The 15,196-nt window shown below is 37.5% G+C and overlaps 1 protein-coding gene across 1 annotated transcript in view; it reads left to right on the top strand.

Annotated features, from left to right (window-relative positions):
- Positions 1-15,196, top strand: part of Adgrv1 (adhesion G protein-coupled receptor V1) — a 509,614-nt gene that overhangs the window by 48,161 nt on the left and 446,257 nt on the right. The window contains exons 21-28 of the mRNA XM_035440478.1: positions 20-196; positions 1,098-1,278; positions 3,059-3,261; positions 4,283-4,412; positions 7,054-7,134; positions 8,478-8,617; positions 10,721-11,330; positions 14,396-14,611. Coding sequence (XP_035296369.1) covers positions 20-196; positions 1,098-1,278; positions 3,059-3,261; positions 4,283-4,412; positions 7,054-7,134; positions 8,478-8,617; positions 10,721-11,330; positions 14,396-14,611 — 1,738 coding nt within the window. The remainder of the gene's footprint in view (positions 1-19; positions 197-1,097; positions 1,279-3,058; positions 3,262-4,282; positions 4,413-7,053; positions 7,135-8,477; positions 8,618-10,720; positions 11,331-14,395; positions 14,612-15,196) is intronic.

Genomic DNA, 15,196 nt, shown 5'->3' with positions numbered 1-15,196 from the left:
CATTTATGCTCAATTACAGATTACAGAGGAAGGCTCCACCGTTTCCTGTGTGGTAGAGCGAACAAGGGGAGCTTTGGATTATGTTCATGTTTTCTACACCATCTCACAGATCGAATCGGAAGGCATCAGTTACCTCGTTGATGATTTTGCTAATGCCAGTGGCACTATCACCTTCCTGCCTTGGCAGAGGTCTGAGGTAAACTCCATGGCCTGGGTTTCCCGGGCTGCTTCTGGGAAAGTGTTTCATCATCTCTTTATTCATTGATTAGTAATTCCTTGGTGTTTAAACATTGTAAACTATGTGGGAAATTAGGTGTATCTATTATTCTTTAAAACAGAACATAATTTAGCCTTTCTATGAGAGAAAGATTAAGAATTTTGAATGTTAGTTTTGTAAATTCTTTAATGCTAATACAATAAAATTAACATAGCTTGAGGATATATCACTCCAGATTTGTGTTATTAGGTATTTTATTTGCTTATATAGTTTGAAATATATGGCCAAGGTGAGCCTTGGACTTGTCATCCTCCTGCCTCAGCCTCCTGAGTACTGATATTGCAGATATGTATTGCCATTCCTGTTTAGACTACTATCACAAAATACTTTACACTGGGGAGTTCATAAACAGCTTTTTGCTGTTCACAGTTTGAAAACAGGGGATGCCCAAGGCAGGATGCCTGCAGATTCCGAGTCTGGGGAGATTCCTTCTCTGCTTCACACCTGTGGTACCAATTCACTATGTTATCTGGTAAAAGGAGTAAATGAGCCCCGCATGACCTTTTCATGAGGATACGGTCCCAATTCCATTCATCAAGTCTCCTTTAATACCCAGTTTTCTTCTAAAGTCTCCACTTCTAACACCATCACCCTGGGAACAAGATATTAACATTAAAATTTTGGGGTAACTCATTCAGCTTATTAAAGAAAATATTATTAAGGAATTAATACCTTTAAATCTCTTCTTACTTGTATATGTACCTTCAATGTGCAAGTATGTATAAATATAAGTAATGTTTACTGACAATTTCAGTCATATAGACGTTAGTTGGCTATTTTCCCCAAGTAGTGATTTCTACCATGCTTTTGCATTGGGCAGGTCCTGAATCTATATGTTCTTGATGAGGACATCCCTGAGCTTAGTGAGTATTTTCGGGTGACACTGGTTTCAGCTGTTCCAGGAGATGGAAAACTTGGTTCAACTCCCATCAGTGGTGCCAGTATAGATCCTGAGAAGGAAACCACAGACATCACCATCAAAGCTAGTGACCACCCTTATGGTAAACCAGTCTCTGTTGCAATAGTTGTTCTCTTCTCTCACCATACTTGATTTTATTAAGAACTACATATAAATGATTATGCATTATAACCCCCTAAAGGCCTCTTAATGCTAATGACTGTGTTGCTGTGTTGTAGGACATTGTTTATGAAAGAAAATGTAAAGATCAACTTCTGAGCTTACAAAATATATTCAGAAAGTATTGTAGGGTTATTTAAAGTGAAAAGTACTTTTATATGGTTATCAAAATTCCTATAGTTAGAATATTTATGGTGGTGTGTTAATCTTGAAGTAATTCAAAAACTTTGTAATATATGTCTTTCTAGGTTTCAAAAAGTGGAGTTTTCACTGTAGTAGTATGAACATTATACTAACAAGTGATAGTTTTAATTGGGAACTACCATGGATGTTGATTTTTTTTATTGACATGATATTTTGTGTATGAATGAAGGGTATGGCTAGGGCCTGGTTAAGGAAGCAGAGAATCTCTTATTCTGTTTTTAGAGTTAAATTTTAGAGAAAGTGTTTCAGGTTTTTAAAAGTATCAAAAGTATAGCTGTATGGATATGGATTCCAGAATTCAGAGACTTGTCAAATATGAGTAAATTTTTGAAATACATGTTTTTAAATTCCCATAGTGTTGCATAGAGGATTTTCCTCACTGAGCGGTGAGGACTTCATTTACCTGTGGGATTAAGGGCAAATAGTTAGAATATAGTTAGGGATCATGCTGTTTTTTGAGACAGGGTTTTTCTGTGTAGCTTTGGAGCCTATCCTGGCACTCGCTCTGGAGACCAGGCTGGCCTCCAACTCACAGAGATCCACCTGCCTCTGCCTCCCGAGTGCTGGGATTAAAGGTGTGTGCTACCAATGCCCGGCTGGGATCATGCTAGTTTAGTAAAGTGTGGTTGTAGGTTCTCCTCCAAGATACATGACTTCACTAGGCCTGGGTATTGTGGGTTCACAGTACCAGGCATGCTTTCCTTCTTGCTGAGGGGGCTCTTAAGTTCAATCACAGAGCTGTAGGTTACTACTAGGGTCTGCATGCCACTACTGCATTCTTAGAATTATTGTGCCACAGTGGTTGTTGGTGTAGTTCATAGATGTTACAGCTGGGTAGACTATTGGTTGTTTCCCTCATACATCCCTAATATTCAACATTATAGAGGCTTCAAAACAATTATAAGTGCAGCTTCTGCCATTTCTAGAAGACACCATTACATATTTTACTCACCAATACGACTGCCTAAACATGAGGTGAGCAAGGATGGCACCAGGAGATATGCTAACATAGACATGAAAAATCTCATGAGGCCTCAACTCTACAAAAAGAACTACCTGCAACTGAGGCATGCTGAGAGTGGGAGAAAAGTCTTCCCTAAGAAAGAGCATTCTGATTGGTTACTGAATACCAAATAGTCAGTGAGCTCTGAAAAAAAATACACACAACACACACACACACACACACACACACACACACACACACACACACACACACACGTATGTACATAACAACAATTAATGAAAAAAGAGGCCATGAATTTGAAAAAACAGCAAGGAGGGATATATGGGAGAGTTTGAAGGGAGGAAGGGGAAATGATGTAATTATACTATAATCTCAAAAGTAGAACAAATAATATTCTGCATCAAAGTATGTTAAGTAACTTAAAAAATCTTTTAGGTAAAGCTCAGGATTTTAGCCTGATGATACGAATGATTATACAAGATTGCTTCAGATGAGTAAGAAATTCTTCCACAGATGACTAAACCATCTCTTTTAGGCTTGCTGCAGTTCTCCACAGGGCCACCACCTCAGCCTGAAGATACTGTGAGTCTGCCTGCTGGTAGTGTACCACACATCACTGTGCAGGAAGAGGATGGAGAGATCCGTTTACTAGTTGTCCGTGCACAGGGACTGCTTGGCAGGGTTACTGCAGAATTTAGAACAGTGTCCTTGACAGCATTTAGTCCAGAGGACTACGAGGTATGCAACTAAGACTTTGAGTTTTTATTTTATGTGTACAGCTGTTTTGTCAGCATGTGTGTCTGTGCCCCATGTTTATGCCATCCCCATCAAAACCAGACAAGAGCCTTGGGTCCCCTGAAACCAGAGTTACAGATAGTTGAGAGACAAAATGTGGGCCCTCGGGTTGAACAAGTACTCTTACCTCTGATCCCTTCCTTCAGCCTGTCACCATGCCATTTGGAGTTGCATTTGTATCACTGAATTTGAACAGCCATCCTGGAGGGCTGAAAGCATATTGCTTCATATAGGGAACCTATCAAACAAGACAAAAAGCACCAGTTGTTTTATGATCTTTTAAATTTGTCTTAGTTGACAGTTTATTGCATGGAACACGACATTGAGATAGTTACCATACTGTATGTTGTACTCATCCTAAGTTTCCCTGTGTAGCTTGTTATAATGGTTGGATACACTAAACATAGGATTCTTAACTATTTCAAACTCTCTAAGAAGGTCCACTAGATAAAATCAAAATTACAAAGATATTATGTGTACATGTTTTTTTCCAATTTTATCATTATTTTCCCCAAAGGAGAAGCAATATGGCATTTTAGTATGGTACTATGAATCTAGAAATGGACAGAACCAGGGTTTCTCTTGATCTCTTTAGGTGTGATTGTGGAGATTCATGTTTCCTACTCTTAATTTCTTAATCTATGAAATCATGATGTCTTCACTGAGCAGGATCACTCTGGAGATGAATGACAACATTCATTCATACAATGTACATGGCACAAATATAGTAACATTCAATTACCACTACCTGTTCATAAGGTTGACAACAGTATTTTAAGTAAGAAAATGGTTAGTATTTTTTCCTGGGAGTCCTTCTCAAGAAAGATATTCCATACTTCAATATTTATTGTTTCCCAGAGAATTCTTTTGTTTAAGCTTTCAGCGTTAGATTTTTTTTTTACCTTTTGAAATTTTATACAAAGAATAATTGTAATATGTTGGATAAATCTCATTTGTGTTTCAGAGTATTGCTGGCACAGTGGAATTTCAATCAGGAGAAAGATATAAATATATTTTTGTCAACATCACTGATAATTCCATTCCTGAACTGGAAAAATCTTTTAAAGTTGAGTTGTTAAACTTGGATGGAGGAGGTAAGACTAAAAAAACATAAATATCAACTATTTGCTTGTCTGCCCACCATGATGCCTCTAAACAGTGCCAGTTCAAAGGTTCCTTTTCATCACTCATAATACAGCTTCACTCGGTGCCAAAATTACAGCTACGGTTCACACTGACTATTTCCAAAACCACCAGGCTATTTAACTTCTTTTTGAGTTTTCTTAATGGGTTCCCTAGAAACATCTCCAGATATAATGCAGACATCTATCAGAGAAGTACAGATAATTATAGGGATGACAGTCTGTGTTCATTGACAGTCCTGTAATGTCTTACTTCTAAAGAAAACCTATTATCAAAGGACTTTTCAGTTAAAACTCAATGCATCGACAATATTTTCTGATGTAAAATGAAGCTGTTCATGATATTTTCTACTTATATAAGTTATTTTTATGTTTCTTTGTGGAAGTATTAATGTTTTTGTCAGGTTTGGTTAGGCTGTGATGGAATACTTGTAGTACATGAATACATAAATGTAGGAAAGGTAGTGTTTAGTGGACATTTTCCACTACAAAGTCTGGCTTTATCTCATTATTACCAACATCTCTATCATTTAATAAAGAAGTCACAGTATAAGAAGCTTTCAAGCTTAACGTCTAGGTAGGACAAATACCGTAGTATTGTCTTTTTGTATGAGTAAGATTTGGGGTAAGTAAGCAAATTTCCCCCTTCTTATGCTCCTTTACCTAAATAAAGACAAATGGGATCAAGCCAGTTCTTGAGAGCAGAGGACATACTCAATAAACAGGGCCTTATATTGGTGAATGAATAAAACAGGAAAAAGTACAATGAAAAGTTTCATGTAAAAACCACTACCTTTGCCTCTAGACACAGCTTCACATTGCCAGCCACATCAGCTTCTCATGCCAGCAGTTTCATCAATGACAACATCAACATGCACTATTTGAAGTCATTGTTTGTATCACTTAGCTCAAAGAGTACTTAGACAATAGAAAGAGGAAATGTTAGTGACTGTTACCAGTATTGGTAAATAATGAATCATCAAGGGCCAAGTAGGCTGTCCCATACCTTTAATCCCAGCACAGACAGATGATCTCTGTTTCAAAAAAAGATGATCAAAATTGTGCAGTTCTGGGGTCAATCCCAAGGCCCTGTGCGAATTAGGGAAGTGATTGACCATTGAACTGCATTCCATTTCTTGATCAGCAAATATAACATATTTATCACCATAGTGATACTTGTGAGTTTGTGTAGAAACATTCTTCAGATATTTAAGATATTCAATTGTATACTAACTGTAGTATACATTTGTAGTTTCCTAGTAAGAAGTAGTGATAGATAACTAAAATTTCATTTGTGAGTAAAGGAGATAAACTAAATTTTCAGTAGTGAGTTGAGGGTAAGAAGAAAGGTAGTCTAGACATTGACTGTCTTCTGCATTCATTGTTAGAGACTGTGTAATAAGTGCATCAGTTTGCACAGTTACATTCTTTGTAAGTCAAGAGAGCACACTTTGTGCCATACTGCTTGGTCACTAAAGTTGATTGGTAATGCTAACCATGACATTAATAGATATTTGATACTAATCAAGGTATATGTGGCATTGAACTTTACATTTCTTTCTTATGACTTCTAGACAGTGTGGGAGCAGTTATGAACTGTATAGTTGCTGGCAATCCATTCTGTCTCTGAGATGATTTTAGGCCATGGGTGTGCTATAAATTCTCATGCCTGGCATATTCCAGTCTCTGTTGAGGGAAGGACAAAAACCAAGACAGACCTTAACCTGGGCCTGTCAATCAAGGATATTGGTAAATGTGGCTTGCTTTTTTTTTTTTTTACTCTGGTTGTTCATTTTAGTCATTATTTCCCTACCTTTATCTGTTAATATCTTGAAAAATCATGATTGGAGTAAGATGTATTAGATATGAAAGTGTAACCACTTTATTCTTGTTATAGTTCTCCTATATTCTCCAGGCATTATATATTGTATGGGTATTATTTTAATTATGTTTTTTAAGCTTTGCAACATTTACATAAAAGCCAGCACCTTTAGCAAGTGAGAAAGCTGAGATAACAAGGAAGTGAAGTGTTTTGTTGACCATTTACAACTTTATCTCTTATAGACAGGGTTAAAATAGAATTTTTCAACTGACAGTCTAAGACTCTTCCCACAATTCCAGTGTTAAATGGGCTGTAAAGTTTGAGAATGGTTAATGGCGTAGGGTTTGAATGTGTGGGTGGGGAAATGTATAGATAGATTTCCCTAGTTTTGAATTGGTTGTGATTGACAAGATGACCTTCACCAGCTTGTAAGTCTAAATATATGATTATATACACCAATAGTATCAACAATTTAAAAATGGTGTGGATTAAAATTCCTAGAAAGTGTGAAAATTTCTAAGTTATTTAATTTATTGGTCATGGAAACTGTCAGTTACTATTTATTTGGAGTGTTTCCTCAAACCAGAAAGATTTAGTAATTTTATATAATTTGTTGCATATCATCATTCAAAATAACCTATTCTGGAAGAATGTACATTCTTGAGTGACTATTAATGCATTTTCTTCTTTACTTGATACATTATAAGTACTCTTAATTTTTTCATTGTGTTGCTGTGCGTTGTGTGGACTGTCTTCGTGTGTCTTGTGAAGTGTCTGAACTCTTTAGGGTTGATGGCAGTGGTAGTGGAGAAGGGGACACGGATTTCTTCTTCTTGCCTGTTCACACACATGGTAAGCAGCTGTCCCAAGGTTCCTTGCTAGTATTTTCATTTTAGCTTCTCATTTCAGAGACAACAACACTAATAACTTACTGTCATCTTAGGCAACTCGATAATCCTTTGTGTTTTAACTCATTCACCAACATGGCAGCTTCATGAAGTATTTTCTCTTGGTGAGGGAGACAGAAATACATTTATTTTGTCTGCTTCTGATGCCCAGACACTCTTCAGCACATGGACCCAACAGGGTTTGCTGATTCCAAATAGAGAGAAACTTGGCTTGAATGCCATTAAAAATAAATTATTGTTGAAAACACTTTGCATGGCTTTGAAGGCCTGTAAACTGAACAATGGAACATTTGTTTTTTCAAGTTATATCCATTTCCCTTATTTTCTGTACAATAAGGAACGTGAGTCTTTATGTGTATCACTTGATCAAAACAAATGAGAAAAATTAAATCAAGTGAAAGTAAGTTCCTAGATAGTTGCCATTAAACAGAGATTTGTTTTGAATTCATGTACAATTCATATACAAATATGCTTCAGCTTTTTACCCTAGTTGTTTTCTCATATATGCAGAGAATATTTAGAATAAAGTGCCTTGTCATGGATTATACTTCTAGCCCTCAAATGCTCCCTATCCTAATGTCAGGTTTTGCATGTTGGCCCCAGAGTGCATGCTACTCACAATGCCCCCTTCGGTTCCAACATCCATCAGTATATCTGCCATGTCTGAGACTGTTGCGTTTAGGATTGTACATTTTCTTGTCTGCAGTCTGCAGGCATTGATAATAATAAAAACAACATGCTAATTAGGAGCATATTGAGTGAGCCTTTAGGCTTTAGAATTTTTCCACTATAGGCATAGATTGTTTGGGATCTAAGGAAGCTAATTTATAATAATAAGATTGAAAAGCAGGCTTAGAGTTGATGCACATTGGAAAACCAAGACTGCATTTGGATGCATTAAAGTCCTAGGGAAACTGCCGTCAGTGAGGTATGAGTTGCTTTCGCTCGTGTTCTTTCGAGGTCATCTGAGTCGTGGGAGACCTTCCTCATATGCTTTGTGTGGGAGAATGTCCTTTCTTACAGAAAGAAAAAGAAAAACAAATTTTCCCTATTCATCTCTCAGTGCTTAGGCAGCACTTGTTGCCAAAGCAGAGTAGTGTCATAAAAGCTCAAGGATGTGTGGCAACCATTCATGTCCACCTTTCTTTCTAAAACAAATTAGAATGTACTTCATGAATGGAAAGCTTTTTCATTTTTTCCCAAATAGTTGTTCATTGGCTTTTATGGTGGTTTGTAAAATACTGATTAACATTTTTTTTTTCTATTTGTGGGAATTTGCTCATGCAGCCAGTCTAGGAGTGGCTTCCCAGATTCTGGTGACAATCGCTGCCTCTGACCATGCTCATGGGGTGTTTGAATTCAGCCCTGAGTCACTCTTTGTCAGCGGAACGGAACCAGAGGATGGAGACAGTACTGTAGTATTAAATGTGAGTGCTTTCTGAGATCCCCCAATCTTAAAGCGATGTAGTATGCTTTTCCTTCCTTTCTTTCTTTTTTCTTTTTTCTGCATAGGTGGTTAAGAGTGAACTAATAGGTAACAGATGTGCAGATTGCTAATCAGTTAGTGTGTGGTTGCATTGACATGTAAATTCGTTTTGTGATTTTGAGGGTTCCTTACTTTTCAGAGAATATGATGTGTTATACTTGGACTGATAGAGGCAACTTGGGAATAAAAGAAAGCAGACAGGCATCTTAGGAAGCAGAATTATTCTTTAATCAGAACAACAGAAGGGGCTGCTCAGAGATATGAAAATGAGACTCCAGCATGTAGGAAGGGAAAGGTGTACTTGGTGATGGAAGAGTCATTCTTAGGTCTGTTCCCCAGAGTCTAGAGTGGTAGATACTGGTGGGTTTGGTGTGCCCAGAGCGTCTCAGTCCACCCTAGGCTTTTGTGTCACTGCCTTTCATGATGGACCTTTGTAATGTATAATTCTGTCTCACAGATTTTTTTGTGTTAGTTTAGGTAGACTGTGGCAACTAATGATTCAAAATCTCAGTGGCTTAGTACAAGAGAAAAAAAATGCCTCTGAGGCCTAGGGAGATAGCTGATTTAGTAAAGTCACTTACCACCAAGTCTGACAACCCGAGTTCAAACTGTGAACCTACATGGGGGTAGAAAGAAATGACTCCTGAAACACATCCTCTGTCCTCTACACCGTCACTGTGGCAACCACCCAACATACAAGCAAACTGACAGAGACAGACAGACAGACAACTGGGCTAGTTATTTTTAAAAGAATTTTTGCTCTTTCATTGTGTATATCCAACCTGAGTTGGCAAAAAGACTCTGATTCACTATTGCTTTAGGAGCCAAGGATTACTTACGTCCATAAAATCCATGGTTGGCGGATGTGAGTGTTGAGTAGAAGTGATTTATATCTGTAAGAGAATTGCATGACCATGTGGTTCTATGCCACCTCATATAGAAGAAAAGGAAATTCTGAGGATTTGTGAATAGTGAAATTAGCACTAATAATACTCAGTTTGCATCTGTCCTGAGTTCTAGCAGATTAGGGTTATATTGCTAACTGACTCAACAGACACCACAGCTCACTCAGCTTCCTCCCCTTTCATGAAATGATGAAGAAAGATATGCAATACATCCTTCTATACCCTTAATGACACATTTTTTTTTGGTTTGTGTGAAATAATTGAATAAATCTGCTATGAAATTAATTGAATAACTTCAGAAAGAATAATTATTTATGACCAAAAATATGAAAAGTATCATACTTTAATGAAAGTATTGCTTCATTTTATTTGGAGTTGAAAATATTTTAAATACAAATAAAATTATGAATACAAGTTGGGATTTCTTTGAAAGAATTTTTTTGCAGATTTTTTTTGAGTTAGAAACATGATTGTTTTACATGACAATCCCAGTTCCCTTCTCCCTCCCGTCCTCCCCTACTACCCTCCCCCCAACTAAAACCCTACCTATCACATATCCTTTCTGCTTCCCCTGGATGGTGAGGCCTTCCATGGAGTGTCATCAGAGTCTATCGTATCTTTGGAAGAATTTTTAAGCTTTTCATTCTTAATATAGTGAAGCATTTCTTCTAAATGCATTTTGTTTTGCTTTGGGTCAAATTTATTGAAAATAACTTTTCTGAAAAATGTTACTGATCTATTCTTTACAGTATAGGCTGCTCCATCATTTTCAGTAAGTGTAAGGAATATCTTGTGTGTGCATAAATATAAGCTATTGTCAGCCACATTTGACTTATTGTTGATATGTATTATAGGTTGGCAGAAGATAACAGCTGTGTTCAACCTGAAAGTTGAACATTTTACATCTAGTTGTGTTTTTCTGCCACAGGCACTTTTTGAACACCCTCCATATGTAAGGTGTCTGAGGAGTTCAGGGTTAGGTAGTGGACAGTTCTTACCTTCAATGATCTTATAGTCTTGAGAACTTAGAAAATTAAAATAAAAGTTAAAAAACAAGTTAATGAAAACTTAAAATTCACTCTGGCACTATCATGCACTTAAACAAAATTAAGTCATTCTTATTCTTAAATATTTCCCAGGTTACGAGGACTCAGGGAGCTCTGTCACATGTGACTTTGCATTGGAATGTAGACTCTGACCTGGATGGGGATCTCGCCATCACCTCTGGCAACATCACGTTTGAGATTGGACAGAGAACTGCCTGCATCACTTTGGAGATATTGCCAGATGAAGAGCCAGAGCTAGACAAGGCACTTTCTGTGTTGATCCTCAACGTCTCCCGTGGCTCTTTGGGAGTCCTTACTAATGCCACATTGACAATTTTGGCCAGTGATGATCCTCACGGGGTGTTCATTTTCTCTAATAAATCTAGACCTATTAGTGTTCAAGAAGCAACCCATAATGTCACATTATCTATAATGAGGTTGAAAGGCCTCATGGGAGAAGTTGTAATCTCATATGCAACAATAGATGATATGAAAAAACCTCCTTTTTTCCCACCTAACTTAGCTAGAGCAAGTCAAGGAGGAGACTATATATCAGCATCTGGATTGGCTCTTTTCAGAGCTAATCAGACTGAGGCAACAATAACTATTTCAATCCTGGATGATGATGAACCAGAATGTTCAGAATCTGTGTTCATTGAACTAGTCAATTCTACGTTAGTAGAGCCAGTACAGGATCGCCCAAGTAAGTATCTGTTAGCATGGTGTTATTACTAGAGGTAAGACTATGAAAATGGAAAGCTTAAAGTTTTATATAACAGAAAATTCTTCAGGAATGGCAAGGTCAAAGGTAAGTAAAACTACCTTGAAACAATTTTCTTTATTTATGGTGTGTGTGTGTGTGTGTGTGTGTGTGTGTGTGTGTGTGCCTGAATGTGTGCATGTATACCACATGTGTTTAGATACCCAAGGTGGTCAGAATAGGGCAGTGCATCCCCTGGAACTTGAGTTGCAGGTGGTTGTGAGCTGCCCAATGGGGGTGCAAGAGCAGCACAAGCAGCACATTGAGCTATCTCTTTAACTTCAAGTGTTATTTTTGAAGGCATTCCTCGTTAAAGGTTTTCTTTAAGACAACTGGAAATGGGGCATATATTTTTTTTCTTAAAAATCATACTGTAAAAAAGTAGTCATGTGCCCAAAGTACATGTTAAGAACTTCTGTGTGATGACTGTGTAACTGCCCCTAGTATTATCCTGTTGCTTCATTCTATTCTGCAATCAGTCTGAAGAGTCCGTATGTAGTTCTTGTGACAATGCTGTGAGCTTCTTTCACGTGGGTACACTTCTGACAAATTTCCTAATCAGCAAATGTGTGTAAGGTGAGGAGAAAGGGCTGTTCAACTGTAAGAACTGAGAATTGGTGGAATTACGAGGGATAGGATGTAAGGTTCCAAGACCTGCTTGTTATACTATATGCCACATGAATTAAGAATAATTACCAGTAAGTGTGCTCACCTTCCCTGGGTTAATATTGTATGAAGGTAACAACAGTCTTACTCATTATAGGTGAGGACTACAGAAGGAAATTTACAAATGCTAACATTAAGTCTTCAGGTTAAAATTTTTCACAAAATATCTCTGCTGTTCTTTTAAGATAGACTTAAGATCAGTTATAACAGCAAAGAAGTTGAAACAGAACTAAAAAATTAGTTTATTAAGGAAGGAATTATAAAGCACATATTGTTTTTCAAGTTGTTTATAGTTTATTGAAATTGAAATAAAACCCACAGGGATGATTACATTTAACAGTGGCATGGAGCTTGTTGAAGTCAGATACCTTTTTTCCAATGTATAATGATGAGTTATTGGGCATAGTCTTTGAAAACTTCATTTTCTGTATATAACTAGAAAAGAATAGAAATGCCAATTTTTCTTTATTCACTATCTATCTATATTTGGGGACTCCATGTGGTACTACATGTAAAGAGCAATACCATGTCTGCTGCATTGTCAGCATTCAGTAATGGAGACTATTATTAGAATGGCATATGCAGAGAACTGTGGCTCTGTGGGGATGGGAGAAGTAGTCAGCATATGTTTTATGGAATAATACAGAACATCTGTCAATGTAGGCTAAAGAGCAGAGCGCAAAACTGAGGGGAGGAGAGAGAGACTGACTCAGATTTTAATGACAAAAGCCTGTGTAAGGTCTGGCAAGTTTTTATTGAATATAGTTGTCACATTCTGTGAACGTGAGTGCTATGAAAAGACAGTAGGGTGCCCACTTGTGGATAACTACAGGTATTACACATGGCTTGCTAAGTCTTTGGAGGAGGAAATGAACCTTTATAGTATGTGTCTTGGTTATGGGTTATGTCTGACAGGCACTAATATGAGATCTTAGGTAATTTCATTAACTCCTTTGTGGCTCTAAGTTCTTATCTGTAGAAATGTGTGTATGTGTCTGTGTAAATGCATGTATATATGCAATCCAAATATATCAATTATATATACAGATGTATCAAATAGATTGTGCTGGTTAGTTTTCTGTCTTTTTGATACAAGCCATAGTCATCAGGGAGGAGAGAACCTCAATTGAGAAAATGCCTCCAGAAGATCAGCTGCAAGACATTTTCTTTTTTTGTTTATTTTTATATTTTTGCCATTTGTTTTTAAATTTCATTTTACATTGCAGCCACAGTTCTTTATCCCATAACTCCTCCTGCCCCCTTGACTCCTCCCACCCATAATTTAGTAATTGATGGGGAGAGCCCAGCCCATTTTGGGTGGTGCCATCCCTGGACTGGTGGTTCTGGGTTCTATAAGAAAGCGGACGGAGCAAGCCATAAGGAACAATCCTATATGCAGAATTCCTCCATGGCTTTTCCATCAGCTCCTGCCTCCTGATCAGGTTCCTGCCTGGTTTGAATTTCTGCTTTAGCTTCCCTCAACAGACTGTGACTCGGTATATATGTAAGCCAAATAATCATCCCCAAGCTGTTTTTGGTTATGGTAGTAATCTTAACAATAGTAATCCTACCTGAGGCATATATGCAATTCACATATGTCAGGAGATGGATAGAAAAAAAGGGTGCACGTATTATTATTTGAATAAAGATTAATTGCTTAAAGAATGAAATTGTGTTTGTGACAAAATAGATGGAACTGAAAGATGCTATTATAAGTGGACTAAGCCATGTACAGAAAGATAAATATACTGCATATTCTTATGTGGAAGCTTCGAAAGTTTATTTCAAAGAAGATATCAGCACAGTGATTACTAAGTGCTAGGAAAAGCAAGAGAAGGGAGAGAAGACAGTTGGAAAGCAGGTATCCAAGTGCATGCAGTATGATGGCGAGAAGTCCCAGTGTCTGTCCACCTGACAGGTGAAGGCTGTCTGTAGCTAGATGAAGGCTCTGGGATGTACTATTTTCCTGTTCAATTTTGTGTTGGAATTCTGTTTTAGCACAGCAGATGCCTTAGTGTAATAGTATAATTCTATAGGGTTTAGAATCTGATTGATGTCATAAGCTGATGATTAATTACACTTGGATCATCAATGTCAGATGCTTACTAAAATATTCTTAATAGTCTAACTGTTATTTTGATGTTTATTCCTAGAATATGTGTTAAACACAGCAGAGATTTCCTATTAACTTTGTTTTTGTTTTTCTAGTGCCTAGATTAAGGCTGACAGGTATACATATTTAAACTTTTAAAAACATAAATAGTCCAGAGAATGCAGATTCTGTTGAATTCTTGGTGATGGTTAGTCAGGTCTTAGAAATGCATTGCCTCTATGTCTTTCAGTCCCGAATTCCCCACGCCTTGGGCCTAAGGTAGAAACCGTGGCCCATCTCATTATTGTTGCCAACGATGATGCGTTTGGAACTGTGCAGCTGTCAGCACCAGTAGTTCGTGTGGCAGAAAATCACATTGGACCCATTATCAATGTGACTCGAATGGGAGGAGCATTTGCAGACGTCTCTGTTAAGTTTAAAGCTGTGCCAATAACTGCAGCAGCTGGTAAGGAAGGACATAGAAGGGGACTGGTGTGTTTCAGAGTAGCACGGGTCTGTGTGTCAGTGAGCAACAGTGTCTCAAAGATGTGGTTAGAAGAAGAGAAGAACACACACACACACACACACACACACACACACACACACACACACACACACACACACACACACTTTTCCTTTTCCTTAGATTGAGTTTAATGTAGCCAAAGCTATCTTCAAATTCACAATGTTGCTGAAGATGGCTTTGAACTTCTGATCCTCATCTGCAATGTTTGTGTAATAGGCAAGTGTCACCAAGCTGAGTTTATGCACTGCTGGAAATCAAATCCCTGTGCTTGTTAGGCAAGCATTCTACCAACTGAGCAACACCCACAGCTTCCAATACTTACACCGTTTTAGACACAACCATCCATCATTTATATATCTGTGACATTTTTGAGTTTGTGAAAATTGATAGTAAAAGTATATATACATTGAAAAGCTCTGATGAGCAAGAGGCATATAAACTAAGGAAGAACAAACTAAGACCCCATGACTTACTGTTTCTGAAAGGCAGTCATGTGCAGATAACTGCCAAGACACACAGGAAGAA

This window comes from Cricetulus griseus, chromosome 2, assembly GCF_003668045.3.
Source record: "Cricetulus griseus strain 17A/GY chromosome 2, alternate assembly CriGri-PICRH-1.0, whole genome shotgun sequence".
Classification (NCBI taxonomy): Eukaryota; Metazoa; Chordata; class Mammalia; order Rodentia; family Cricetidae; genus Cricetulus; species Cricetulus griseus.
Note: the sequence above shows the minus strand (reverse complement) of the source record. Positions and strands in the feature narration are given on the sequence as shown.